Source organism: Haemaphysalis longicornis, unplaced genomic scaffold (assembly GCF_048455015.1).
Source record: "Haemaphysalis longicornis isolate Haplotype H1 unplaced genomic scaffold, Haemaphysalis longicornis Haplotype H1 scaffold_9, whole genome shotgun sequence".
Taxonomy (NCBI): Eukaryota; Metazoa; Arthropoda; class Arachnida; order Ixodida; family Ixodidae; genus Haemaphysalis; species Haemaphysalis longicornis.
Window position 1 is genome coordinate 5,919,099 of NW_027526460.1, and position 25,444 is coordinate 5,944,542.

At 47.6% G+C, this 25,444-nt stretch overlaps 2 protein-coding genes across 4 annotated transcripts; one reads left to right on the top strand and one right to left on the bottom strand.

The window, feature by feature from the left end:
- Positions 1 to 1,710: 1,710 nt before the first annotated feature.
- Positions 1,711 to 15,003, bottom strand: LOC144153003 (uncharacterized). 2 transcript variants are annotated; one of them, XM_077684624.1, is made up of 6 exons: positions 14,844 to 15,003; positions 14,369 to 14,786; positions 10,190 to 10,506; positions 6,861 to 7,094; positions 2,986 to 3,199; positions 1,711 to 1,969 (listed from the first exon to the last, which is right to left on the bottom strand). In XM_077684624.1, the coding sequence occupies exons 2-6, from the start codon at positions 14,780 to 14,782 to the stop codon at positions 1,790 to 1,792; spliced, it is 1,359 nt and encodes a 452-aa protein (XP_077540750.1). In that variant the 5' UTR covers positions 14,783 to 14,786; positions 14,844 to 15,003; the 3' UTR covers positions 1,711 to 1,789. The 2 variants fall into 2 exon arrangements, with proteins under 2 accessions (XP_077540750.1, XP_077540748.1); XM_077684622.1 differs by having other exon boundaries at positions 14,369 to 14,996.
- Positions 15,004 to 15,155: 152 nt separating this feature from the next.
- On the top strand, positions 15,156 to 24,975 carry LOC144153005 (mitochondrial import inner membrane translocase subunit Tim17-A-like). 2 transcript variants are annotated; one of them, XM_077684627.1, is made up of 7 exons: positions 15,156 to 15,288; positions 18,781 to 18,880; positions 21,263 to 21,326; positions 21,573 to 21,701; positions 21,796 to 21,831; positions 22,599 to 22,673; positions 24,637 to 24,975. In XM_077684627.1, the coding sequence occupies exons 1-7, from the start codon at positions 15,263 to 15,265 to the stop codon at positions 24,705 to 24,707; spliced, it is 501 nt and encodes a 166-aa protein (XP_077540753.1). In that variant the 5' UTR covers positions 15,156 to 15,262; the 3' UTR covers positions 24,708 to 24,975. The 2 variants fall into 2 exon arrangements, with proteins under 2 accessions (XP_077540753.1, XP_077540752.1); XM_077684626.1 differs by having other exon boundaries at positions 15,258 to 15,288; positions 18,759 to 18,880.
- Positions 24,976 to 25,444: the final 469 nt, after the last annotated feature.

Sequence of the window (25,444 nt, forward strand, 5' to 3'; positions counted from 1 at the left end):
CGCAGTTCCTTTTCTTCAAGAGTGATGCTCTTCTGTCAACCTGTTTCTCCCTTCGTCGGAGACCCAGCTGTGGCACCTCGCATGGATTTGCTGGTGAAAGTTCTCCATGACTGACAGGCCCGGGTCATTCTATCCACAGGCTGTCGTATCTCTCTGCTGTCAATCAATTACTTCTTGGCCAATTCCCCTGAGTGGGTATGCACCTTTTTTGTGAAGTTAAACATTGTTATCTAGCACTTCCTGGCCAATCCCCCCAAGTGGGTATGCGTCTTTTCGGTGTCTTTTCGGTCTTTTCGGTGTTGCCTACGCATGAAGTTGTTGGCCGGTGCTGCGGCTGCTGCGGTCGCGACTGCCACCCGTTGGCGAATTTCCTTCTATCCTGGCTCATTCAGGACTTGCGGATCAATGTCTTCTCCAGCAACGACGTATTCCATGCCGGAGGTCGTAAGCTCCCGAGTTTGGTGTCGGGCTCGGACATAATCTCGCCTGCTCTTCTGAAACATATTGTGATGCATGCAACCAGCGCATACATTATGAATATTTTTAGCGCTTTTTTCCACGTCAGTGAACCAGAAAGTGTCACAGCAAAAAAGTTTTTTTTTCTTTGCGGATGTGTGAAATGAACCCATGCCACCTGCGATCATTTTTTCCCCTCTTCCCCAACAGATAGGAGGCGTTCGACCTCTCCTATATGAATAAATAAATTCATTAATTGATTGTTTTTTCTGGCCTCAGGCTCGCTTCCCACCCGCGCAACCATCACTCAGTAAGCGGCACTCGGTGGTCTGGCGACTCGTACATACCCACTCGTATCCAAGCACACCTGTTGCTACCCAGGGCGCTACTCCCCCGAGTGTCATAGATGTCACGAACGAGCGGACCTGGCGCACATGTTGTGGCAATGTCTGCAGGCGATCACGAATGGCCGCACAATCAACATAACAGTGAGCAGGGGGAGACTATGCTGCTCAGCTCCTGCCCAGAAGATCTCCGGGCCGTCCAGCTGGCTGAGGACGCTGCCAGAGCCCAAGGGCTCACTGCCGACGACTAAGGATCGCACTTGGCAAACAAAATATCTCTCTGGTCTAAAAAAAAATTGATACAAGCAGATGTCATCCCCCGGGCCTATAAAAACTAAAGGAAACGACAAATGGTAAGTTTTGGCACGGTGAGTTTTTGCCCGAACACAAGAGAAAAAAAAATTGTACACAAATTCCGAGAATTGTTGAATAATGCTTGAGCATCCTAACACCGCTTCTCCACTTAACATTTACATTTTTTTGTTCTGTGTTTTTTTTTAACCTGTCATTTACTATTTGATGGGATGCTCAGCCAAGAAAGCTGCCGCATTAAAAATGCGCAAGGGAGCCTTCCTACGCTTCGAAAATAATTCGAAATTGTGGCGCGGAACGTTCGCACGACAAAATTAACGCAACATCTTAATTTCAGCATAAGGTGTACCGCTCCAGGAGCTCCGCCGTTGGGTTTAGAGATAAATTGGATCAAAAATGGCGGTGCAATAATGGACGGGACATACCTAGAAGTCCCTATTATTGCAAACATTTGAAAAAATGCACGCCAATCCACCCCATGAAGGTGGTTGGAAAGCGAAGCTGTAAACGATATCCACGACAATTACTCATGTGCGACATACATCACTTGATTTCACACACGTGGCCCTACAAATACTGGAACCAGAGTCGAGTGAAATGCACTTAACAACACCCTTTATTGTACTTCAAAGAGATATTACTTCAAAGATTACTTCAAAGAGATGCACAAACAAGTGTTAAATTTTTGGCAGCTTGTTTGGGTTGTACAGGTCTTGAAATCGGCGAGCCACCACGCCAATGCGGCCAACCATCTTGTCAATTCTCTCCTGGTTCCTGGCCACATGATCTCGAGTTTCCTGATCGGTAGTGCGGATTTCTTCTTCGACGGCTGCAATGGCTGTGTGCAGGTCGGCAAGCTGTAAAAGAGCGTGCAGGCAGGCAGTCTTTACAAGGCCTGAAGCTCCCATCTGAATGATTGTGGGGAGCTTCGCCAACTATTTGCCCAAAGTGTGCTGTGATAGCAAACTGATGCGGACAGTCTCGTCTCAGGGGTGGATGCTGCAACTCGATGCCAGCTGCATGTGACCCAGACGCTGTCCCCTCCTCTGCACCCCCTCAATATCAGACGGTCACAATCGCTATTACGTACGGCCAATAAAATACAAAGACAATGATGCATTATTCAATAGGTGTCTTAGGTCGTCTGCTTAAACTGGTCACGTGACCTAGTTCATCTAACTTGGATGAAAATACACTGCTCCCGAATTTGTAGTGGTTGCCAACTGAATTACAAAGCACTGGCATGCGTTCTGCACTGCGTGGGTCCTGGATTATATTGGTTGGCGCCTGGATTATATTGAGCGGGAAATCCTGTAGAACGAGGCCATGTCAAACAAGAATTCCCAAGCAAATGCTCTTAAAAATGCAAGCGTGAATATATGCTCAAAGAAAGTGGTAAAGCACTGCCAACTGCCTCGCAAGAATGAAGTCTACAATGAGCAAGTTCAAAGTTTTTTTTTTTTTTTTTTTTTTCAGATGCTTTAGGCAAATCTTTTTAGACCAGTCACGTGCATTTGAAAGTGGCATTTCCCTCACACTATCCTGCCTGCAAATTTGCTCTTGGGCATCGATAAATCCGGTTGAGACATTCACATCGGCGTCCATTTAAACTAATCATGTACAAAATAAAAGGGCTCAAAATAGTACACAATGCTTTTAGGAGCAAATTGTTGCGAAAGAAGCCAGTGCAAAAGGCAGTGAGCAAGCAAGCCTGCATCAACAAAGACTTGCAAGGTTGCCTTCTAGAGCATTCTGCTTTGCCGTCTCCAAGATTGTAAAATTTAGAATGGGAATCAAAGTTGCTGCCTATTTGAGAAGCTGTAACCGGCACCAGTGGACTGCTCAGAGGCAAAGGAAGCGAAAGCTGCGCCACCTCTCCGCTGCAGCCAGCCATGGCCGTCTTGTAGGCGTCCTCCATCTGCTCGCAGCGCTTGCGGAGGTCGCTGTTGCGCTGCTCCCGGCTCTGAAGGCCAGCATCCACGTCCCGGGGCTGCCCCCCTCCCACCTTGAGGTCGAGGCGGGCCAGCTCCTCGCTGGCGACCTTCACCTCATTCTGGAGGGCACAGTGCTGCCGCTCAAGCTTCACCCTGCATGCACAGCGCAGCCAGCTGCTGTCAACACACCAGTCCCCTTTTGTTTCCACAGATGCCAGAGTGTCTGAGCCCCGGCTGAGGCCCCAAAACTCCTGCTCCAGAAGAGGGCAGGCAGGGGTCAAACCCCCAATAATTGTCAACAGTGAAGCTGTTCACAAATCGCAACCTTTTCTGTCCGCAGTTAAAAATACCAAGAAAATTCAGGGTACACGCATGTGAGCGCATGCCTCATGGCGACTGCCTGGCAGTTAAAAAAAACAAGGATATGCCAAGTGCCCATGTGTGCGGGCCTCGCGACAACTGCCCAGTCCCCCTGGTCGTGAAGGTCGCGTACAGCTTCGCTAGCTTCAAGTCTTGCGCATTAGTGTGAGCTTCCTACACTTTTTGTTATGGTTTTAATTTCTCACGCCTGAGTGCAAGTTCCCCACTCCTCAGTGTCACTTCATTTCCTAGACCCCAGCAACAATGCAGGAAGTTGGCTTTGCCACAAGGTTTGCACTTGCCCGGACAGCCCAAGGAGTTTAGTTCATCTATCTCGCAGTACTAAAAAAGCCACGTGCACATTTAGGTTTCTTAGAGAGAGTGTATGAGCTGTTATACACCAAACAAAAGACACGCTTAGACAGTGGTCCCGCCTAAAAAGGACGCCACAAGTCTCGGAAGGGTCAGAGGGGCCACGCAGACAAAGTACAAGTTTAGCTCATTAAAGAGACTGCCTTGGCATAACAACAATGACACGACTCGCAACACAGGCTCTAAACAAATGATCAAAATATCACAGAAAAGAAACGAAGCACTGCCTACTCTAAAGCCACTCTCGGTGTTTTTCAACGGTCACAGAACCTTGTTTGTCCGATTGGCGGCCACTGACCATGGCCCCCGCAAGAAATACGAACGGGCCCTTGTAGTGGGGCTTCTAGTTCTGTTTAATCGTATCCCTTCAGTGCTAACAGGCAGTTATAACTATTTATAGTGCTGGCTCATGTGACGCCACTCCTGCCCGCAGTGCGAAATTCGGAAGTTCCACATTTCTCGCACTTCGGTCAAAGGACATCCTTCGCAGTTGGAATGGAGTTGGGCGAGTCTTAAAGGCTTCTTTCAAACTGAAGGGGGGAAAGAGAAAAAAAGAAAAAGCTTGAGCATACCGCCACCATGTTTACGTTTGCAGGAGTCAACTGCGCAAGAGTGACGAGGTACTGTCAACCGTAGCTTACCGCCACAGCCTTTACCGTCGCCACCAGGCTTCCCAAGCAGACCAAGTGCGCTCTCTCCTCTTGATTACAGCAAATGCACTGCGCTCGGCCTCGATGCTTGGCACAGCCGATAAAAGTAATCCTAGCTGACGTTGTATATTACATTTTTCCATTAAATAATGCTCGGGAGTACGACAAACAACTTTTCCCAAATGGGCAAGCAAAATGGCCACCCTTACTGGTGCCAAGCCTTGCCCGCCTCAAATAGTGCAGACGAGTTCCTGAGCTTGCAACGTGCTTTCACAACTCCAGAAATTGTGCTGGGCAAGGTAGTGTAGGTTATTGAGTAATTATTTCAACATATTTTGCCCATTTCATGCAGAAATAATTAGTGCAGGCAAAAATTCCAGTTTACCTTCATTTTAACTGTACTCAGCAGACAGCGCCACCAATATTGCGTTGCCTTTTTTAAAGCTCTACTGGTGATGGCTACAGTATTCTCAAAACAAATAACGTTATTGTGAATGATTCACCAGAAATGCGGAACATTCAAGCTACTTTAAAGGGACACTGAAGTGATATGTAAACATTGCGGGATCACTTGCGCAAATTGTAGTCCGGAGTCCCCAGGCCATGTTTCGACCACCCTGGGCGCGTTTACGCGATTTTATTTAGTAGAAAAATTAATTCGAAAATGCTGTCCTCTCTTTACGCTCGCCCATTTTCTGCGGCGTTTTCGTGTGACGTCAGGAGGGGATAAGCTGGCAATTGGCTGCGCTACTGCACGGCTCCCCGGCCTTCAGACGGAGTCAGTCGGCCCAGCGTTTCGTCCACCGGCCGCCGACGGGTCGTCGCAATTCGTTCGCTCAGTCGAAACGAAGCCAGGACACGTTTGTGAATGGTAGAATTTGCCTTTCTTTACTTGGTTAGTTTGTACACTGTATCTAGCTCCAAGTCAAGGTCGCTTCACACAAGCGCTGCACAAGCGACGCTTCGCTGACTGGTATGCCAGTAGGAAAATATAAGGCCTCTTGAAGGCGGGAGAAGAGTCAGCGAAGTCAATATAGGTACTAAAGAAATAAAATCAACTGATATTTTTACCGTACAGCGGAAAACTAGGGTGCGGGAAGCACTTTTTTGCGCTGGGCGAAGAAGCACAGTGGTCAGCAGCACGACTACGCATCTGCGAACACTTTTCCATCTACGAAATGCAATTGCTAGACGTGAGCTATTGTGGAAACTCGGGGGACGCTTACTGCACGAGCGCAATACAACAAATAGTCACCTAAGCTGCTTCAAATGCCAAGACTAAATAAAAGTGTAAACTGATTGTACAATATATACCCTATATTACCAATGCCAGCGGAGCCCGCTCCGTGGCCAAGCGGTCTGGGTTGCTAGGTATGCAACCGCAAGTATTTTGCAAGTCACGAGTTCGAATCCCCGCGGGTACGTGCTTTTTTTTTTTTTTTTGTAAGTTAACTTTTTCGTTTTCCACCGATGTTTTCTATATTGAGTTCACCTTTTTTTGGGCTGCAACGTTCATGGCTCCACGAACTAGTTCACAAAACGCGCGCAGGCTGGCACTGGCGCGCTAGCGAGTTCTCGTTGGCGTGCTGTTGCCATAAGCACCGACTGCTTGCAGGCAGTGGGCACAGGCCAGAATGAACAGACCCTTGGCCTGGTGCGAACACGCTTTTTACGATACAGGCATGAGGGAGGCAAGCTCGAAATATGGGGGAAAAGCGCATGACATTTGGGCGTCTGCGGGTACGCGGAGGGCGTTCATGTACTGCGTAGCTCTCGGCTAGTGAATGCTACGATTCCAAGCCGTCCTGGGAGGCTTATCTTTATGCATTTTTACAGCTGACAACATGGCAGAAGCGCGGTACGATGATTACTGAGTTATTGAGAATGCCCATCCAACAACGCCACTGGTTGTGTTTTACAGAACCGAAACCGAAACTTGTTTGGTTGCTCACCTTGGGCATCGTCCAATCACGGTGCCCGCTCCTCCTAACGTCACAGCTTTAGTTGGTGCGGCCGCCGCAAACCGCGCATGGTAGTTTTTCTTCTTTCGCGCTTTGTAAAATAATTACCGATTTGTCAACCGAATAAACGATGAAAAGTGTGCTAATTTGAGCCAGTCTACGCAGTGCAAGCAAAAACGGGAGCTTGACAAATTCACTTCAGTGTCCCTTTAATGATTTGTTTTAATACTAATGCACCAGATGCCGCTACGTGACCACGGTGGCCAGTAAGCCAGAATACGCAAACCATAAATGGTGTGCTAAAACGTGTCGTACCGTTTTCTGCAGTAAATGGAAACTCCGGCTTCCGGTAACATGGTAAAGGGTAGCGCAGACACGGTAACGGTATGCTAAAACTGTCCAAAGTAGTGTTTTGTCTTCGCGGCCCATCTAGCGTGAGTTGCACGGTCTTGCCAAGCTGCCTTCACCCACCGCTTCTGCTCTGCGGCTGCCTTGGCCTGCTTGCGTGCTTCCAGATCGACCATGGAGGCTTCCAGGCGGGTGACGTCGTCCAGGGTGCCTTGGAGGGCCTCCCTGATGAAGGGCGCCAGGTTGACCTTCTCCTCCAGGGCAGACACCGTGGACCGCAGCTGGTCCCGCTCCTTCTCCAAGGCGGCCAGGCTCTCTGCGTTGGCAGTGGTCTTCTCTTTCCAGGCAGCTGGGTCCCTGCAGTGGGCCGGGCAACTCAGGCACAGAGATCGACCACACCGGAACGTGGGCAAGCAGACCGGGGAAAGCGCTGCGTGGCAACCCTTGATCGAACATAAATTAAGCGATGCAAAAACAATTTATCCTGTTCTGAAGAAAATTCAAAAATACAAATTATCGGGGTTTATTGAGTCAGAGCTACCTCTGCGATAAGAGTTGCTCTAATATGGAGGGCTCTGGACCAATTCTGACCACCTGAGGATCCTTAACCTGCACCAAAATCTTTACACGGGCAATTCTGCTTTTCACCTCCAACTGGGATTGAACTTAAGCTGGGCAGCACGGCCTCTGATCCACCGTGGTGGGACCCCATTCTGAAGAAACATGGGTACGAACATCAAATTGAGCCACCTCTGCAATGGAGACGCAAACACTTGGGAAACAGTGGTGATCTTCACTAGCCCTAACTTGTCTGTTCTCAGGTCTGCCCCTTTCTTAAAGGAGTACTCGCACAAAATTTTCGTGCTACATTTTTTCCCGCTGCTATATATCGTACTAATCATACAATTACAACTTAGACGATCGACTGCAGTGTAAACAACCATTTACAGCATCGTTATTAGTGTCAGTTTCAGTTTTGACAAAACAAACGCCGAGCAGCTGCCATGACAGGAGGGCACTCGTGACGTCACCATTCTTGCCGCACCGCTGCAGGTCTGGACGTGCGCATGAGCGAGTGCACGTGTTCGTCCAGCCCAGCTGAGGTTTTCACCCTCCCCACGTGCCCGGGCAGCACGACGTCCGTCCCGAAACCACGACGTGACACCTGGCGTAGCAGCGCAGCCACAGCCGCAGCCAGCGTGTCAGCTATGTCACAGAAGCCCTGACGTTGGCAGTTTGGGGAAAGGAGCAGATGATGCCACGCTGGCCTGCTCTGGGCTTTCTCGTGCGGACAACAACTAAAATAGATTTAAAATATGTTATGCTGAACGGTTACTGCTGAAACTTGCGGCGAGATATCTCCTAATAAAAAGGAAGCATTTTACATGGTTATCTCAGCTTTGAAATTTCGTGTCACTACTCCTGTATTATTTTTTTTTATAGAAGACCGATGATTAAAAAACGAGGCTTTCTTCATGCAAATCAAGTTAAGTAGAAGTCTACAATCGACTCTCCTAAAGTTCTAACTGCCAAAGTCCACTTTAACTCAGCCAGAGCCCAAAGTCAACACGTGCCCTATGAACCCAAAAGAAATGCTGCGTGCACCGAATGATGATGACAGCACAATCGCATAGACACCAATTTCACAACGCGATGAACCCAGGTTCGATTTCGACCGCGGGAAATATTTCTTATGGGGCGCACTGCCAACACCTGCTCGTGGGCTCCCTGCCTCCTCGTAGGGTTACCACCTGACCGGATTTTCAGACAACGGGCTGGTTACCAGTTCGTACTTAAAATTGCACATCATTGGCAGATTTCTTGGCCATCGTGCTGCGATTTCTTTGGCATTTTGTAAGTGTCAATTCAGCAACTACGACAATAAATGTGTCGCCAGGCAGTGCATAGCGAACTTTTTAACATTGGTTTGGTGGATTCAGATGCAAAGAAGAGCTTTTAACGGACAAAGTATGTGCAGTTACTTTTCAGTGCAGCACATTCAAGCAATAACCAATATCTCGGCCACTTTTAGTGCACATGTTACGTTGATCTCTCGAGGAAAACACTACAATAAATACCATGGCATGTCAAAAAAAAAACATGGTGTCTTTTATACATGTTCGCATAATTTAAACATAACGGCTGACAAAGGAATGACTAAAGAAAACTACAGGTGAGCAATGCATTGAACAGCTACATCCAACTATACTTCAGAGAAATGAAAAACAAATGCTCATGGTACTACAACACCATCATAGTCATGAAAAACAACCCAGAGAATGGTCACTAGTACTCAAAATGGTCCTTTTTGCAGCTAAGCTGTCAAAAGTTTAACTTCATTCTACACCAGACAAGGCTAGACAAAAAAGAAAAGAGAGAAACTTAGAAAAAAAGTGGGCGAAAATAAAAACCAATAGGAAAAAAGATACGATGCTTTGAAAACTAAACCACACTAGGTTAAAGAGAAATTAAAATTAAATGTTGATGTTCACAAAACACAAGGGAAAAAATACCCCAGTGTATTACTGGTGTTATTGACCAAGCATTGTATGCTTCTATATAACATCGTGTTTATCCAAAAAAATTCGTGTAACAGTGCTTATCAACTTTTTGAGCATTGGCTCACCAGAGGGATGATGGCAAGGAGGAGGAGGGGGTGAGAAAAAGTAGTGCTCTACAGCAAAACCCACCTACCAAGCTGATTGATTGCCCATAGCTGCAGGCTTAACAGAATCTCCCGGCTCGCTTGTGCCAGAGCTGCGCCTGTTATCTCATCCTGTTATGCAGGATATTACGGCATCTAGCCTGTGCAACGACAAACGCACCAGCGATGAGATAAAGTGGCGAGGGTCCGACTGAAGCGTAAAACTATATTTTTTTGCTTTTGACAATAAGCAGGAAAATTGCAACTCCTGCTGGTGACGGTGCATGCATCCCGGTGCAGTGCACTGTGTGGTGAAGCTGCATTTAGAGGCAAAGTTTGTGCATTACCCCCACCCCAAGTTCACTCCCAAGTCCCGTGAAACTGCGCCGCCACTTGAAGACCAGGAAAATGTGATGAGCAACTCTGAGAGTTAGTCCTTTATGTATTCCACCGGAGCGCTCCCCATCGTGAATGACAGCACAATGAACGAGTCCCTGCTCCCTGCCAGTCACCATGCTGTGACGGGCGTCGCACATCATTTCACAATTGCCCGACATTTTGTGGCCCTGCTTGGGAGCAGTTTCGGTGTGATAATGCGTTTTGGAGGTGGAAGGGGCAGGAAAAGATGGGGCAGGGTGGCACAAAAGGCGGGGTGGCACAAATACTGAGCCCCACATTGAAGCTTTCTTTCAAAAGGTCCGACTCCCCACTCTCGCAGTTCTCTCCCCATAAAGACAAAGTGCATATGGCGTGAAACAATATGTGCCTGCTTCCTTGACCCAACTAGTGCTTTGTCCACCTGACGTACCCACACACAGACGCCTGCGCTTCCCTGAGGGCCTCCGAGATGTCTCCCAGCTCCATCTTGGCCCTCTGGACGGCCTCGGCCGAGGCGCAGAGGGTTGCCTTGAGCTGCTGGTAGTCCGCTATGATGACTGCTTTCTTTGCTGATAAAGCTTCGAGGGTCTTGGAGCAGTCGGCCAGCTTGGCCATCATGGCGCGCTTTTTGTCGGCCGTGCTGGCCAGCCAAGCGCCCATCTTGTTGACTCGGGCTGTGCACGTGTCGAGCTGGGCCTGGAGCTCATCGGTTTTGGCCCTGGCTGCAAGGTGTTGCTGCTCTTTTTCCTGGAGAGACATGTGCAGGGGTGAGACAGCTGAATCATGTTTAGAAGAAGTTTCTGGAGTAGCGATATCTCGATTTTGGAGCAGAAGAACTTTGCTTTGTAGCAGAACGACATTTATTATGTCACCTTAGGAGCCTAACGAATCACATTTTTGGCAACTCGAGGGGGAAAGTGCAATTTTTAACCGGTTTTGAACATACATAACACTGAAACAGCCTTCCAATAAAGTCTGTTTTTACCAGAGTATCACAAGGTACGAACTGCACTACCTTTTTCAAAATTATTTTTAAATTCTTAGGCTCTATGCATAAATAGCATATGGAGGGCTGTTGAAAATATCAACTAGAAAAACTAAGCAATCGTGAGGCATTTTTATTAGCATCTGAATGCTGAAATTATCATTTTTGTAATCCCAGACTTGGCTTTACACACAAGTGTAGAGCCTCAAGATGCGCGCTCATTACGACCGAATTTGAGTAACGTTGGTACTATGCTTAGCCACCTCCCTCTTGGCATTAAATTTCACTTCAGATAGACGAACCATTATTACTAGCGTGCAATAATAGCCTGCCCCGCTATCATACACTGCTTGAATATTTTCGGCGATGTAGCCTGCGCCGCCAAGTCTGCAGTGTCGATTATCCCATTCCCGCCGCTCACAAGCTCCCTGTCAAAGGCAGCAATAACTGTTTTATAACACCGCAATGGGTCCGAAATTTCGCTTCAAGCACGCACCGCGCCTCACAGTCAAGGTCGAAACACGGCGAATTCGCGGGCACCAGGTCGTTTTTGATGAACTCCAGTCTTTCGAGTCGCGCAACTTCCCTTAACAGATCAAACGACTGAATGTAAACCCAGCCACTCCCATAAGCAAAACCACGGTAGAACCCGGCGAAGAGCACTCTGCCTGAACCACGAGCAACTGGTTCGCCCCACAGCCCTGTTTTCCCATCTTCGCCACACCAAAACGGGGGCGCCAAGTAATTCCGTTCTGGAGATAGTGTGTCGCCTCAGTACACACAAGCATTGTTTTCTACAGGACTGTGCAATGTTTGCTGATGATGTGCAATGTTTGCAATATAACATGTGCAACCCAACATTGTGAAGAAAAAAAAAAACTATATTGGGGACAATTTCCTGCATTTTTATTGAATGATCAAACCTTTACAAACAACCTCACCTGGGGGATGCTGGAAAATTATGCCGTCAGTAAGCATTTTTCCCCACTGAAACTGATGGGAGCGTTAAAATCCTTGGCTTTCAGACTGTTTTGGAGCAGTTTGGCACAATTTTTGCAATTTTCAAGCTTTTGGAGCAGCCTGGCACAGGAAAACCAATTTGTATCAAAACTGTGCAATAAACGCAGCTGTCTCACCCCTGCACGTGTGAGGAAACACTGTCACGCTAGCATTACGCAAAGTTGGACGAGTTGGAGCTTATACATTATGGAAAAAGACGGCGACCCAGAAAATAAAATACACAGGGCGATCCGAGTCATCCTGCCTATTTTACATTCTGCGTGCCTCCGCTTTTTAAACGCCTGTTTCCGTAATCCATGGCAAGTGTACCTGGAGCAGAAAGGGATATACCCACAGTCCCTCCTTGGCTTCCGCCAACACCTCGGTACACAAGACGCCATGATTCAATTGAAGCACCAAGTGCTTGACAACAAGACCAAGGGAAACAGGGCAATCCTAGGACTCGACCTAGAAAGGGCCTTCGACAAGGTCGCGCACTCTGCGATCCTGCGACAAATTTCACAACGAAACCTCGGCCTGCGCACTTATAACTACATGAAAGACTTCCTGACGGACAGACGCGCCGGACTAGTGGCAGGAGATCTCCAACTCGAAGAGCAAACGTTGGGCAGCGCCGGCACCCCGCAGGGCTCGGTCATCTCACCCACACTCTTCTACCTGGTCATGATCGGGGTGGCAGAGAAGCTGCAAGACATCGAAGACGTCCGGCACACTATATACGCCGACGACATTACTCTCTGGGTGTGCAGAGGCAGTGACAGTCACATCGAGTCACACTGCAGTCTGCAATTGACGCAATAGAAACCCATCTACAAGGCACGGGCCTGCGGTGCTCTCCCAAGAAATCAGACCTCCTCCTCTACTGCCCGACACAACGTGGCAAACTCAAAGCCCAAATAAAATATGAGGAAATCGGTCTACGCACGAGCGACGACACGGTCATCCCTACAGTCCCAAAAATCAGAGTCCTCAGCATGATAATCGCCGCCACAGGCCACAACGGCGGAGCCATCACCAGACTAATGCATAAGACGTCCAACGCCACGAGACTCATCAAGAGAATCACCAACAGAAGGAGGGGAATGAGGGAGGAAAATCTCGTGCGGCTCATCCACTCGCTCGTCGTCTGCCACATCGCTTATGTCGCGGCCTTTCATAACTGGTACAGGCAAGAAGAAGACAAGCTCAACGTCCTCATACGCAGGGTTTACAAGATCGCTTTGGGCCTGCCAGAATCCACCGGTACGGACCGCCTGTTCCAGCTGGGAATCCACAACACACTGAAGGAAATCGCAGAGGCACAGCGTACCTCGCAGCTGGAGCGGTTGTCCGGCACGAACGCTGGCCGCCACATCCTTGAGACCCTCGGCATCGGATACCACACACAGCAGGGACATAAAGTCACCATCCCAGACACCATCCGGCAGACACTTAGAGTCTATCTGATCCCCAGAAACATTCATCCGGAGTACAACCGAGGCAGAAGAGAGGCCCAAGCCAAGGCTCTTCTGAACGCCCTCGGTGACGATCTGGGTACGCGATTTGTGGACGCCGCCGAATACGAGAAAGGTTCCCGATTTGCCGTGACGGTCGTCGATTCAGACGGGGCGACAAAGATATCAGCAAGCGTGGCATGCGAACATGCAGAAGAAGCGGAGGAAATAGCAGTGGCCCTCGCCCTCACGGACCCGGCGTGCAAAACAGTCCTATGTGACTCCAGACAAGCGATTAGGAACTTCGCCAAAGGACGGATATCGCCGAGAGTGGCCCGAATCCTGAGACGCCAAGTCCATGGAGAACAAGAACCACAAACCCGACTCCAGTGGTTCCCCGCACACATGGGGGAAGTCTCCGAGACCCATCGTAATGGCAACGAGACGGCACACGCCAGGGTGCGCGAGCTAACAAACCGCGCCGGCAACGACCGTCCGTGGTTCAGCACCAAAGATCGAATGACGACCTACAACGAAATCACCATGGCATTCCGCTTGGCCCGACGAACCTTCCCTCCGCCCAGCAATAAGGCGATAAGCTGGACAGGTCACAGGCGGTCACACTCAGGCAACTGCAGACGCGCACGTACCCTAGCCCGGCACACTATCACAGAATGTATCCGGAAATTTACACGACCAAAACATGTAAAGTCTGCCGCAAAGAGGTAGCCACCTTAACCCACATGCTCTGGGATTGTACCAAAGATCCGCACGGTGCTAACTATGGAACTCTCCCGCCGCGGCTGTCCGCTGCCTTGTGCAGTCCCAGCCTCGACGACCAACTCTGGGCCGTCCAGCAGGCCTCTTCGCCCGTCCAACGGGCGAAGAGGACCAGCGGCGACGCCCCCAAGCGGGTGACTTAGGCCCGGTCAGCGAAAGCAGCGAAAGCAGCGAAAGCTCAGCAGGCTGTCAAAGTTTTTACCAACCAACCCCCACCGAGAATCAGCTCTCAATCAGAGACGAACCTTTTCAACCACCCTTAATTACCTACAGGTTTAAGCATTCTTTGCATTCGAGCCACTCAGAGGCCACCGTAAGGGAATGGTTATTCAGGGTAGTTTTTAAAAGGCTGGCTCGGTGCTTGCAAGAGAGCTAAGCAGAAGGAAGTCACCTTGTAGCTGTTGAAGACTGTGCTTATGTGGAACCAGTTATTGACCAGGGTGATGAAGAGGCGCCGAATGCGCCGGGGCTTGGGGTCGACCAGGTCGGGCAGGCCCACGTCGTCGATGCCCAGGCAGCGAAAGACGCTCTGCAGGAGGGCCAAGTGGTTCAGCAGGGGCACGGCGCCCTCCAGGTGGGCCCCCTCGGCCGGCAGCAGGCTGTGCGGCATCTCCAGGGACGCATCGTTCAGTCCCAGCGCGCCCAGGGCCGCCTGCAGCACGGACGTCACCAGCGCCGGCGTGGGCGCCTCCAGCTCCTGGCGAGTCACGCGCACGCCAAAGAACTCCTCCAGGGTTTTCGAAAGCTCGTCGCTCGCCCCGCCGCCGCCGCCGCCGCCGCCGCCGCGGGTTGTCCTCCGGGCCATGGCTCTGTGTTACCAGACAACACCGCTAGTTCACTGGCACGCAACACCGCGGGCTACTGACCTCTTAGCGATTCGGGGGTTTCGCTGTACGCCACTGACGTCAACGAGTTCACGGTTCGTGCGTTAGTTCACTCGAACCATGGTTCGAACAGTTTGAACACAGAAGAGGGAGGAGATTTGAACCGCCGCGGGGCCGCGGCGCGAGCTTTGCTTTTTAAAGCTCTCGTTTGCCCCCTGCGGTCTTGAGTAGTAACTACATAGAAAGAGAAATACCAGTGGTAACTACTTTTTAGCACCTTAGCATTATAAATAAGCTGAGTTATTCACACTATGCTAGTTGTTTAACAAAGTATTTTGTTTTATTTTTGGGATCTAAACTGGAAAACTATAATCTTTACGTACTCGCATTGAGCGGCGTTGACGCATTTGTTAAGACGTCTGGCTACTCAGCGCAGTTCCTCCTCTCTCCTCAAAAACAACATGGAAGAATATGCACGTGAACCATGGTAAGTTTCCAAATTTCGTAAATTTTGAACAACTGAAAGCAGCAAACGATGTGATTCAAAGAAGCATTCCTTTATAATGCATCACCGGTGAACATTAGTCGAGGGCATCACTTCGAAGCCGCGTAGTTGAAGCTGGGGAGAAATACCGCTATTGCATCATTGACCTGTGACCGCGACATTGCGTGGGGTTTTTTATTTAATCAGTAATGTTTGACGCAAAAGGATTCAGTTCTAGGTCGTTCAGACCTTGCCCTAGGTTCTTTTTTCAAAGAAAGTGAAGCTTCTCATTGCTCCGTTATTTTTCTTCGGGATCAGGTGCGCCGTTGGTATCGAAACTGTTAGGTGCAACCTTTGCTTTCTCGCTTTCTCCACGTTTGCGGTGCTACCAACGTCTTCTAGCATTGTCAGAAAAGTTTGGTGGGTGGTGTGCAATTTTGTCGGATATTTCTTTTGGTTTGACTTCTTTCACGGTGTGTGTGTTTGCAAAGGCCGCTTTCAAGGCCGGATGAAAATACAACCAAGCCCAGTTCTTCCTATAAACGCAGTTTTCATGTTACTGTCAATGTAGAGCGTCCTGCAGATGTTGCAGGTCGAATAAAGGCTGCATGTAAGGGCTGTACGAAGAAGGGCAAAGAAGTGAAGGGGACTCTGGCTAGTCGGTGAGCGGAAGCGGTTCGGCGGGTTGGGTAAAATCAACTATGACTGCTCCAATCGCCGCCATTATGCGACACTAATTAGACCATTGCCCTTCCTGTGTCCCCTCTTCACCCTTGTCAGCCTCTAAAAAATTACGAGAATATGAAACGTTACTTTAGTCACTATAAACTCAATTTCGCCCCTCCGTTAGAACTGCTTGTCAAGGCTGCGCGCACATATTTCATTCGCCATCGCGAGGCGTCTAAAAATAAATAAGTGAAAGCTATAAAGAACCCTAATTTTTATGGTATGTCTGTGAAACGCAGATTCCTGGAATCTGAGCAGGAAAAGTTGCAGTTGCTTTGTATTAATCAGTTGGAATCAAAGAACGCATTCAAGTTGAAAGTCGAGTGAAGTGAAGGCCTTCTGAAGGTGTGGTCGCAGGGCTATATGGAGAAAGACCTTCGAGCGAGAAGTCATGGTGGTTCAGACCACTGATTGAGGGGAGGGGAGAGCAACCATGAAAAGTGATGAATAAATGAAACTGTATGAAGAAAAAGGTGACTGGCTTGTCACGTGCCTAACTTTCTTGCTTCGACATGCATTTTTATGGCAGAATGCAATGTGTGCCTGCCTTCAGTGAAGTCCATAGCCTTTCCACTACAACTTTACCCAGCTCCATCGTGGCGTACTGGCTAGGGACAGGAAGCAGTAAGGGGACCGTAAAGACAAAATACAAGTTTGGTTGGTTCAAAAGATTGCCGCGTCACAATAACAATCATGCTAGTTTTGAAGCGAACTAAAAAGAAATGGTCTAGAAAATAAGGAGAACTGCTGAAAAATCGTGCACCCCTCCGTCAAGCGACGACGATGGTTGATGCGAAGCTTTCTCAGTATGGTTTCTTTGGTTGTAGTATAAGTTTTCCAAACCGCTTCGACCATGTCAATTGGATAGATGGCGGCTTCATAATGCAAGGAACCCGGTTGAGTTCCGGCCACGGGAAGTGTTTTTTTTTTTTTTTTTTTTCTTTTCACTTCAACATTTTCACGTCATCGTGAATACTAAAGTTTCCCTTTAAAAGTGGCCAATCACCACCACTTTCTGGCACTCCTTCTATGATGTCACACAGACTCGCTTTTGTGATTGCCGACAAAGGCCACCACCAGGAAACGTGACTGTGCTATTGGTTGACGTGGTGCGTCAACCTCTAGTTTATCTGATTGTACCACCTGAAATGCTAAAGACTTAACACACTGATGACTTCATTTTTAGCAGTTGTCCTATTATGTGACTACTGATATTGTGTAGTGAAAAATTCAAAGTTTCTCAATATTTCTTACCTGTGTTGATTAAACATTGTCTTTTGTGTCTGGAATGGAATCGAGTGAGTTTCCAAAGGCAAGTACTCTGGTTCTCAGACGGAAGGGCGAGATCATTCCCTCACAAGCGAGCAGTGGACAGGTAGATGGCATTCACTGCTGCTTTCTATTCTTAAGGTGGTCACCACCTTCAAAAACGCATTTGTTGAAAAAAACAAGGCTTTTTTAAAATTTAGCATTTTCAACATCCCTGTCTGCTGAAGGATAATTCGAAAAAAAATTGTGCGATTATCTTAGTCGTTTCAAAAGTTATGAACATGTTTTAAACCCCTCTGAGACGCATCCGAAACCGAAACTGAAGGTTTCCGATTCCGCAGCATCTCCCATATCGTCACAAATGTTTCTTCGTATATACGTTATGTAATGCTAATGCTTTTGGACAGTTTGCGGGATATTGTACATTTGATTTATTTCAAAATTTCCACTAAAGGGTACGCTCTGATTCACGTTGCGCGCATTTGCGTTGCCTTGCGTTTGTGTCAGGTTGTCTGTGCTTTTTCGTATGCCGTTTCAAGCTCGTGGATTTAGTTCTAGCCTTGCAAGGAGAAAGTTATGGTACCTTATAGTCTGCAGTTAAAGTTATAGTACGAGGATGGCATGTCTGACCACCGACTGTCACTGTATGATGAAGACCACATGCAAGTGACTGTAAGACGCAAAACAGGCAAAAAAAAAAATATGTGCGCTTCAGCTCGGTCAAAAGGAGATCGTGCCGGTTACAAGGAGGGAGCAGGCGGATTTTTGGTGCATTGACTGTTTTTGATTATACGTACAATAGGTCTAAACGTTCAAAGCCATTTTTCTCAATACTTGATTTTTTGAATCCATCAGTTACGCGAACAGTGATTACTTTATTTGTAGTAATTATTTTCGGACGAAAATTTTCATGCTGTTTTTTTTTATATAGAACTATGCAATGAAGCAGAATGACTGAAAAATATTAGCAACTTTTTATATTATGGCCAGTTGTGTGAAACCCAAACGTGCCGGATATCAAATTTTTCAGAATTTTTATGATTACGCAACTTAGCTTAAAGATTTGATATTCGTGGAGGTTAGATGCACAGGTTATTGTCTTCATTACGCACCTGCCAAGCCGTGTTTGAATCGCACCTACCATTTTGTAGTTATTACTGTTTGCGCAACATGCATATTTTCGCACATTTTGATTTATATCAATTTTTTGTTAGTTATTTTTAGCAATTTTATCATTTTAAAGTGTCTAAGTGTATAAGCTTTGCAAGCCAAAATTATAATTGTAACGTTTGGGCTACACTTGTAAATTTTTTTTCAAAGGTGGTGACCTGCCTTAAAGCTCAGCATTTTCGGTGTCTGACTGGGAAAAGGCCCAGGATTAACTTGGAGGAAAAAAGCTCTGCGCATCCTGGCATCCCGGTGCAGACTGTACCATGCCTGTCATTTCGGATGAATGATTGTTCAGTGGGGATCTGCAGGTGTGACCTGTCTTTCTTTCAGCCCGTGGCGCATCGTGGACGACTGCGGGGGCGCTTTTACCATGGGCGCCATCGGTGGGGCTGTATTCCAGAGCATTAAAGGCTTCAGAAATTCACCGTCGGTGAGTGCACTCATCTCCCATGGACCAGAATGTGGGCCAGCTAGCCATTGGGAACGTAAAGGGCGCAGTAAGGGCTGGAAATGTAAGCAGGTCTGACCCGGTAGCCGACCTTGTTAAGGATGAAATTTCGTTCATCCTATCCTGGCGGGACAACTAACTAGAAGTGCACGGCATTATACCTTCACGGGGCCTCACAGTTTTGGTTGAATGAAGCAGTAAATTTAATTGGCCAGGGTCGTACTATTGAGAGTTGACTGCATCCAAGTTTCAAGGTCCCAACTTTCCCAAGCAATATAGAAAGGCAAGAAGGTGTAAAGATGCTTTGACACTGCATGCTTTTTTTCTACATTGGTACCAGTGATGTCAACATGTTACCTGGAGGCTATACAAATTCCATTTTTGAGTGTTAGAACTAATACGTATGCAAGGTCCAAAAAATGGATGTCATACTTTTTATTAACTTATGTTCTAAAAATGAAACGCAAGAGGGGGGGAGGGAGGTGGAGGAGGGGCTGAAAACTATGATGCGAGCCAGTCTCAGCTATACTCTGGTACAAGTTAAGAACGGCAACGGGAGTTGCCACTGTGCCTCATCACCGCAGTCAGATGTTACTCTACGTGGCGCAAGTAGTGCATTACTGTTGGCACGAGCCGTTTTCATAATTTTTTGGACTTGATATTCTTATAAACTACCGCAGCGACGACAAACTACACGAGAGAAGGCAGACGATATCATGCATTCATAGCAAAATGCGCGCTCCCATTGACATACATGTCCGTCTATACACGAGCTATTGCCGTTCTCAACTTGTTACCAGGTATAGGGGCCTTAAAGGAGCCATGAAGAGAAAACACAAGTTTGGTTCATTCAAAAGATTGCCTCGTTAGAATCATACTGACACGTCTTTTAACGTAAACTTCGCTCAAATAAGCTACATAATTAGGAAAAAAGGGAATGGCCATGCGACCCACCAGCTCATTTCCCGCAACAGAACCTATGATGTCATTCGAGTCAGCTCTGCGATTGGCGGAGGCCGGCAGAAGCAGATGCAAATTAGGTAGGGCATACAAACCAGCCGAACGAACGATTTACACTTAAATTTAGGGCACATTCTTTACAAAGCAATAAGAATGATGGGACAAGCAGTGGAAGTTACAAAAGCAAAAGCACATGTAAACATAGAAGTACTGATGCGTACTGCTGTTCGTACTGCGCACAGCATGCTTGATTTAGCTGCACAGCACTATGGGGCTTGGGGTTGTCTCAGACGACACTGGCCGATTGACGCAAGCAGCGGTGTCTTACGTGACCACATTTGTCGAGCGAGCACTGTTTCAAGGAACGCATATTTTCTCCAAGAACAAAAACAAGCCAGGTTTAAATACGGGCAAAAATAAACCAAACACTTGCCACGGTATGGTGGCGCCATCTAGGTTCGGGTAACGTAAAGAAACGCGGGAACAAACCAACATTGCTGTACAGGGTGGAGACAACCTTTGAACGGTACCGTGCCGCCGAAATTGGGCCAACGTGCTCAACGCGTTGTTCTTTTCGTTTCCCACGAGACCTAGCAACGCGAAACAGACAATATGATTGAAACTTCTTCAGTAAACCGCGTTGTGGCGATAATTTTGCGTGGTTTTGACACAATGACTTGCTTCGGCGGCGAGCGAGCGAGCGACCCAAAATGGCGGCGCCAGCGTATACGTGTCTCTACCCTGTACGGCGGATGCGTGAATGAAGGTATTCTACGCTGCAGACATAACCTCCTTTATATGCTGCGGAGCAGTCTGTTCCTGTGATGTCATTGCAGACCCCGAAAACAAACGATTTAGCGGGAAAATCAAAATTTTAACTTAAATTGTTTGATTTCTCAGTGAATAAAGCATCGTTTGTATCCGGACAAGTGCTGGGGGCACTATAAAACACGAAATCTTTCGAATAAAACCAACTTGCATTTTCTCTTCATGGCTCCTTTAAGAGCACATGTTGCCACCCTACTTTCAATTCCTTGCCTTGCCATTGTGTCCAGTCGCTTTGACTCCTCTCTGCACTTGGCACAGCTGCTGCTTTCACACGAGGCGCAAAGGGGAGGCCACACTTTACCATTGCTGAATCGCGCCTCCTAGTTTGAAGAAGGGAAGTTGTAAGTGTTGTTAGTGCTTTACCGTGGAAGAAGGTGTGACACCGTTTTCTGTACCCCTAGCTTGAGGCTGCAGCTCGATCATGGCACCCATGTCACATCTGCCCAGGTTAGCTGGGTCTGTTTCTGTGTTTCTCCATTTTTGTTTTTCCCTCACTGACTCATTTGTGAGAACATCCAGCATTGCCTTGCCTGTGTAATCAAAGAGCGTGCCAACAGAACAACCTTTTCCGTGCAGGGGGTGAACCGCAGGCTTCTAGGCAGTTTGGGCGCAATAAAGGAGAGGGCTCCGATAATAGGAGGTGAGTGGAAAGTCGCTGCATGTCTGCAGGGGGAGGGGTCCAATATTTCTGATACAATATCAGGGTGTGGTGCAATTGCTTGAAAATCGTCTCTGTTCTTTGTAGACACTTTCTGGCAGTTTTGTGTTTTACAAGATCAGGATGATGGCCCAGTCTAGGGCTAGACATCCTTCTTTTGCCACGTCTTCCCCCTTCTCGCTCTTACTGCGACGAGAATATAATAGCAGGAAACGCCCCGTTGTACAGGAAACTTTGCAGTCTGGGGAGGGCTGTTCTCCACAATAGACTGCACCATGGTGAAAATTCGCAAGAAGGAGGATCCCTGGAACTCCATCACCAGTGGTGCCCTGACGGGGGCCATCTTGGCTGTCAGGAGTGAGTGCTTGGGAGGTTTTTTTTTCTTCTCTTCTGAGACTCTTGCTTGGTTTATTTCTGTGCTCATGTGCGCCTTGTTGTCCACTCCCTCTAGACGGTGCCGGAGCAATGGTGGGCTCAGCAGTCATAGGTAAGTTTGGTCACTCTGCAAATGAATTGCATACATCGAAAGAGGTTGTTAGCCTAGAAGAAGAACTGTAGTGGACAGTGCAGCTTAAACATGGGAAGCCATAAGGGTTGATGCTGTGCCTGCCAGTGCTTTTCCCATGGCTGTTGAATGCACTGTTCGTTAGCAGTGCCTCTTTATCACATAAATGGTAATGTGGTGAAGACTTTAAATTTCGAGTAATTTGTGAAATGTGAAGAGAGTAAATCCCTAAAGAAATATCTTTACCACTTTTGTCACCCTGATGTAATACGTGCTGTAAAAAAAATGTATGTGTGCAAGCAAAGCCCAGAGAAAGTAATGCAAGTCACTAAATAATAGGTAATGCCAGTTTTTGTAACAATGTCATCGAACCCACAGCTATGGTAAAAGCATGGCATTGTTACAGTGAATTTAAGTTGACATTATTTTCTCGCACTGAAAAGTTGTGTTGTTCACACCCATTTCGAAGCAGCAAAAATAAAATAAGGAAAAATATCTTAATTCCTCTCATCTTGGGCACTACTCCTGCCAAGTATTAGTCACTGGAATTGAGTGTGGACAAATGCTGTGGTTTGTTGTTTGTATGAAGCCAAATAAACAGAATGGCAAGAAGGGTTGGTATGGTGGGCTGATGTAAACTCAATTCATCCTTACAGATCTATCATGCAACTGCAGTGCTATTGCATACCCCACTGCATCGATTTCAATGATTGCCTGTCACTTTCTTTTCTGCTTCCGTTTCCCTTCAGGTGGTGTTTTATTGGCCCTGATTGAAGGTGTAGGAATCTTGTTCACCCGTTACTCTGCAGAACAGTTTAAACCAGGTGAGCCTCAATCGAAGGGGAGGGAGCGAATGTCTCACTGTGGCTTCCTCCTTGAGCTTCACTTGCCATTATTTCCAGTAGTGAGGTGGAAAAATCAGGCTTGGAAGAAGATCCAAGCCAAGTACGACGTGCTGCAGTTTTAATATGCTAGCATGATGCACTTCTGATGTATTTATTTATTGTGATCTTTCTTGGCACTGGATGTTAATGGTGTATGTCCAGTATTGTGCCACATCCTTTGGTGAACTATGCTGGGATGATCCTGTGGTTTATGTAATGCAGTGCAGCCCCAAGTTTACCTTTTATACACAGTAATGAAAATTGTGTTTCATATTTGGAGACAACCAGCAGTTTCACATAGGTAATGAATTGGCCACCTCACCGTGTTAAAGGCCAACTGCACTCAAAATTTCAACCTCCTGAAAACCTTATAGCCTGCCTAAAAAAACTGCAAGGTGCAAAATATGACAGCTGAAGTGCGCGTATCCGCGGCGCAAACGGCCATCAAAAATCGGAGATTTTGAAACCGAAATTGAGGAGGGCACGACCGTTACGGCCAGGCTGAAGTGACATTCCAGCCAGTTGAGCCGGCGAGTGAGCGGTGGCACGTGGCCGGCCGGCTGGGGAAAACCTGCGGGCAACGCTTTGTTCTCGCCGCACTCCTAGAAGAACAATGCCCAGCAGAGTTCGATTGGCTCTCCTGATTGGACGTAGGAAAAAGTGCAGGGCCAGCCACAATGTCACTTCCGCTTCACGATTGCTTGCGCGATCCATTGACAGATGCACCATCGCCTGCGACGGAACTAGCAACGCATTTCATGGGGCTTCCAGTCATGTGTAATGTACATGCTAGTTTGGCGGTCCGTACTGTACACTCGAAGTAAATTTGGATGAGGTGAAATTGAGTGCAGTTGGTACACAAAGTTAGCAAGGAAGACTCGGTGTTTGTTTGCTGGCATTGTAAAGTCGTAGCACGCCCTTGCGATCGCATGACTAGGTTTGCAAAACAGTATTAGGCATAGATTTTAAAACCATTTTGTAGTGAAAAAAACTGAGCAACTAACGCTAGGCATGGGTCCAAGTAGAGCCACTAGATCACGTTTCAGTGTATTGGCGCTCTTTTTTTCTCATTTCTGTATGCCGCGGACAGCGGCCGTTGGTCGAACCACGTCATGTGACATTTGTTTACCCCGGAATACCCACAGGCACTGACATTTTGGTGTCTGTGTTGCTGCGCGCGCGCGCTTTCGTCAATAAATCGCATTTTTTCGAGCACATGGTGGCTGTATGACATGCTGAGAGTGGGTTTCTAAGCCCTGGATAGAGTGCCGATGCCAAGCTGCTGTGTACAGGGCTGTGTCAACTGGCCGGAAGGTGGAAAACGCCTGCTTAACCTCCTGTTGGGAAAGGACAACAGTGGCCTAGCGTAACCTACAGCCACTAGAAAAGCGTAGCTTATTTAGTAACTTAAGTGTAACTTAGAGCCACTAAATAAGCTATGCTAGCATAACCGAGCCTGATCCTGTTGTACCGGTGCTCAAAAAGTAAACATGGCTGCCATGGTTGCCAACCGGCACCCAGACTAGTTCTGCTCGTTAAGGCTGACCGCAATTGGGAGCATAAAGCTGGCCCCCTGGCAACGGGCACCAAAATGGCTGCCAGCATGCATCAGTGTCGTTGCTTAATTAGTGGCTCTAGGTGCAAGTGCAAGGACACAAATAAGTGTCGTGTCACACTCGCTCATATTCACCTGTGCTGTCCTTTCTTTGATCGCAGTCCCTGTCGATTAACCTGTAGTCCTTGTCATCACAGTAGAAGCAGCTTGTAAATGAATCCCTTGCCTACTGGTGCCATACCTACTCTGGTGCAGTGACAGGTTAACTTTTCCCTGTTAGGTTGCTAAAGTTGAGAAAAATCACGATTACTAATGAGCGATCTGTTTCTCACATTTTTTTTGCCACAGTCAATCCACAGATGGAGGACCCTTCACAACTTGGAGCGACGCCGTTTGGTGGCAGCTCACAGTACCAGTGACCAAGAGCGGCATACGCGGGTGTCCTCTGCAGGACCAAGTGTGCAGGACACACTGTCCTTGCTGCACTTATAGGATGCCCATAAAGGACACATAGTGGCTGATATTAGTGTTTATAGGGAATGTTAATTAGCCACCCACGCGCATGGTTTTTATGTGCATATTCAGAACCAACTGAACATAATTCGTTTCTTTGACAACCAACTGTTGAGCGTGTTCTGCAAATTGGTCAAATTGCACTTATAATAAAAAGGAAAGAAGTGCCTATTATACTCTGTGTTCCTCTTGTTATTCCTAATGGAGCCCGGTATGTCAGTACCAGCTATTAGTTTCGGTGCTCACGACCAAAGCTGCGAAGTGTAGAAAGCAACTCATTCGTTGAGAATGCAGTGTGTTACAAGGGTAAGGGGGTCTTTTTCCTTTTAGAACAGCAGCCAGACAGGAATACCAATTACACAAAATTTGTAGTTTCTGGTAGGTTGTTCTCAACCTGAAAATTGTTCAGAGTACTTGCTAGGTGTATTGACTCGCAGCCCTCAAAATTTTCAGTGCTTGGTTGAACAACTAGTTTTCTCCAGCTTGTGCAAGAGCACTCCTTCAGGCATGTGTGTCGTGTTTGTACATGCCTCGCTTGCTGTGATGTAAAAACTACTGTTAGGGTAGTCAAGTGTGTTTGATGGAATGCCATATAAACGCATGTTAGCAACTAAAATGGCCACTGACCTACTCAAAGGAGTTT

Excerpts from the sequence above, each read along its gene's own strand:
- LOC144153003 (XM_077684624.1), bottom strand. The coding sequence starts at position 14,782 with ATGGCCCGGAGGACAACCCGCGGCGGCGGCGGCGGCGGCGGCGGCGGG. Across the intron at positions 3,200-6,860 it reads GCAGCCGCAGAGCAGAAGCG|GGTGAAGCTTGAGCGGCAGC; the intron begins GTGGGTGAAGGC and ends CTGTGCATGCAG. Across the intron at positions 1,970-2,985 it reads TGGCTGGCTGCAGCGGAGAG|CTTGCCGACCTGCACACAGC; the intron begins GTGGCGCAGCTT and ends GCTCTTTTACAG.
- LOC144153005 (XM_077684626.1), top strand. Across the intron at positions 18,881-21,262 it reads GCTTCAGAAATTCACCGTCG|GGGGTGAACCGCAGGCTTCT; the intron begins GTGAGTGCACTC and ends TTTTCCGTGCAG. Across the intron at positions 21,832-22,598 it reads GGTGGGCTCAGCAGTCATAG|GTGGTGTTTTATTGGCCCTG; the intron begins GTAAGTTTGGTC and ends GTTTCCCTTCAG.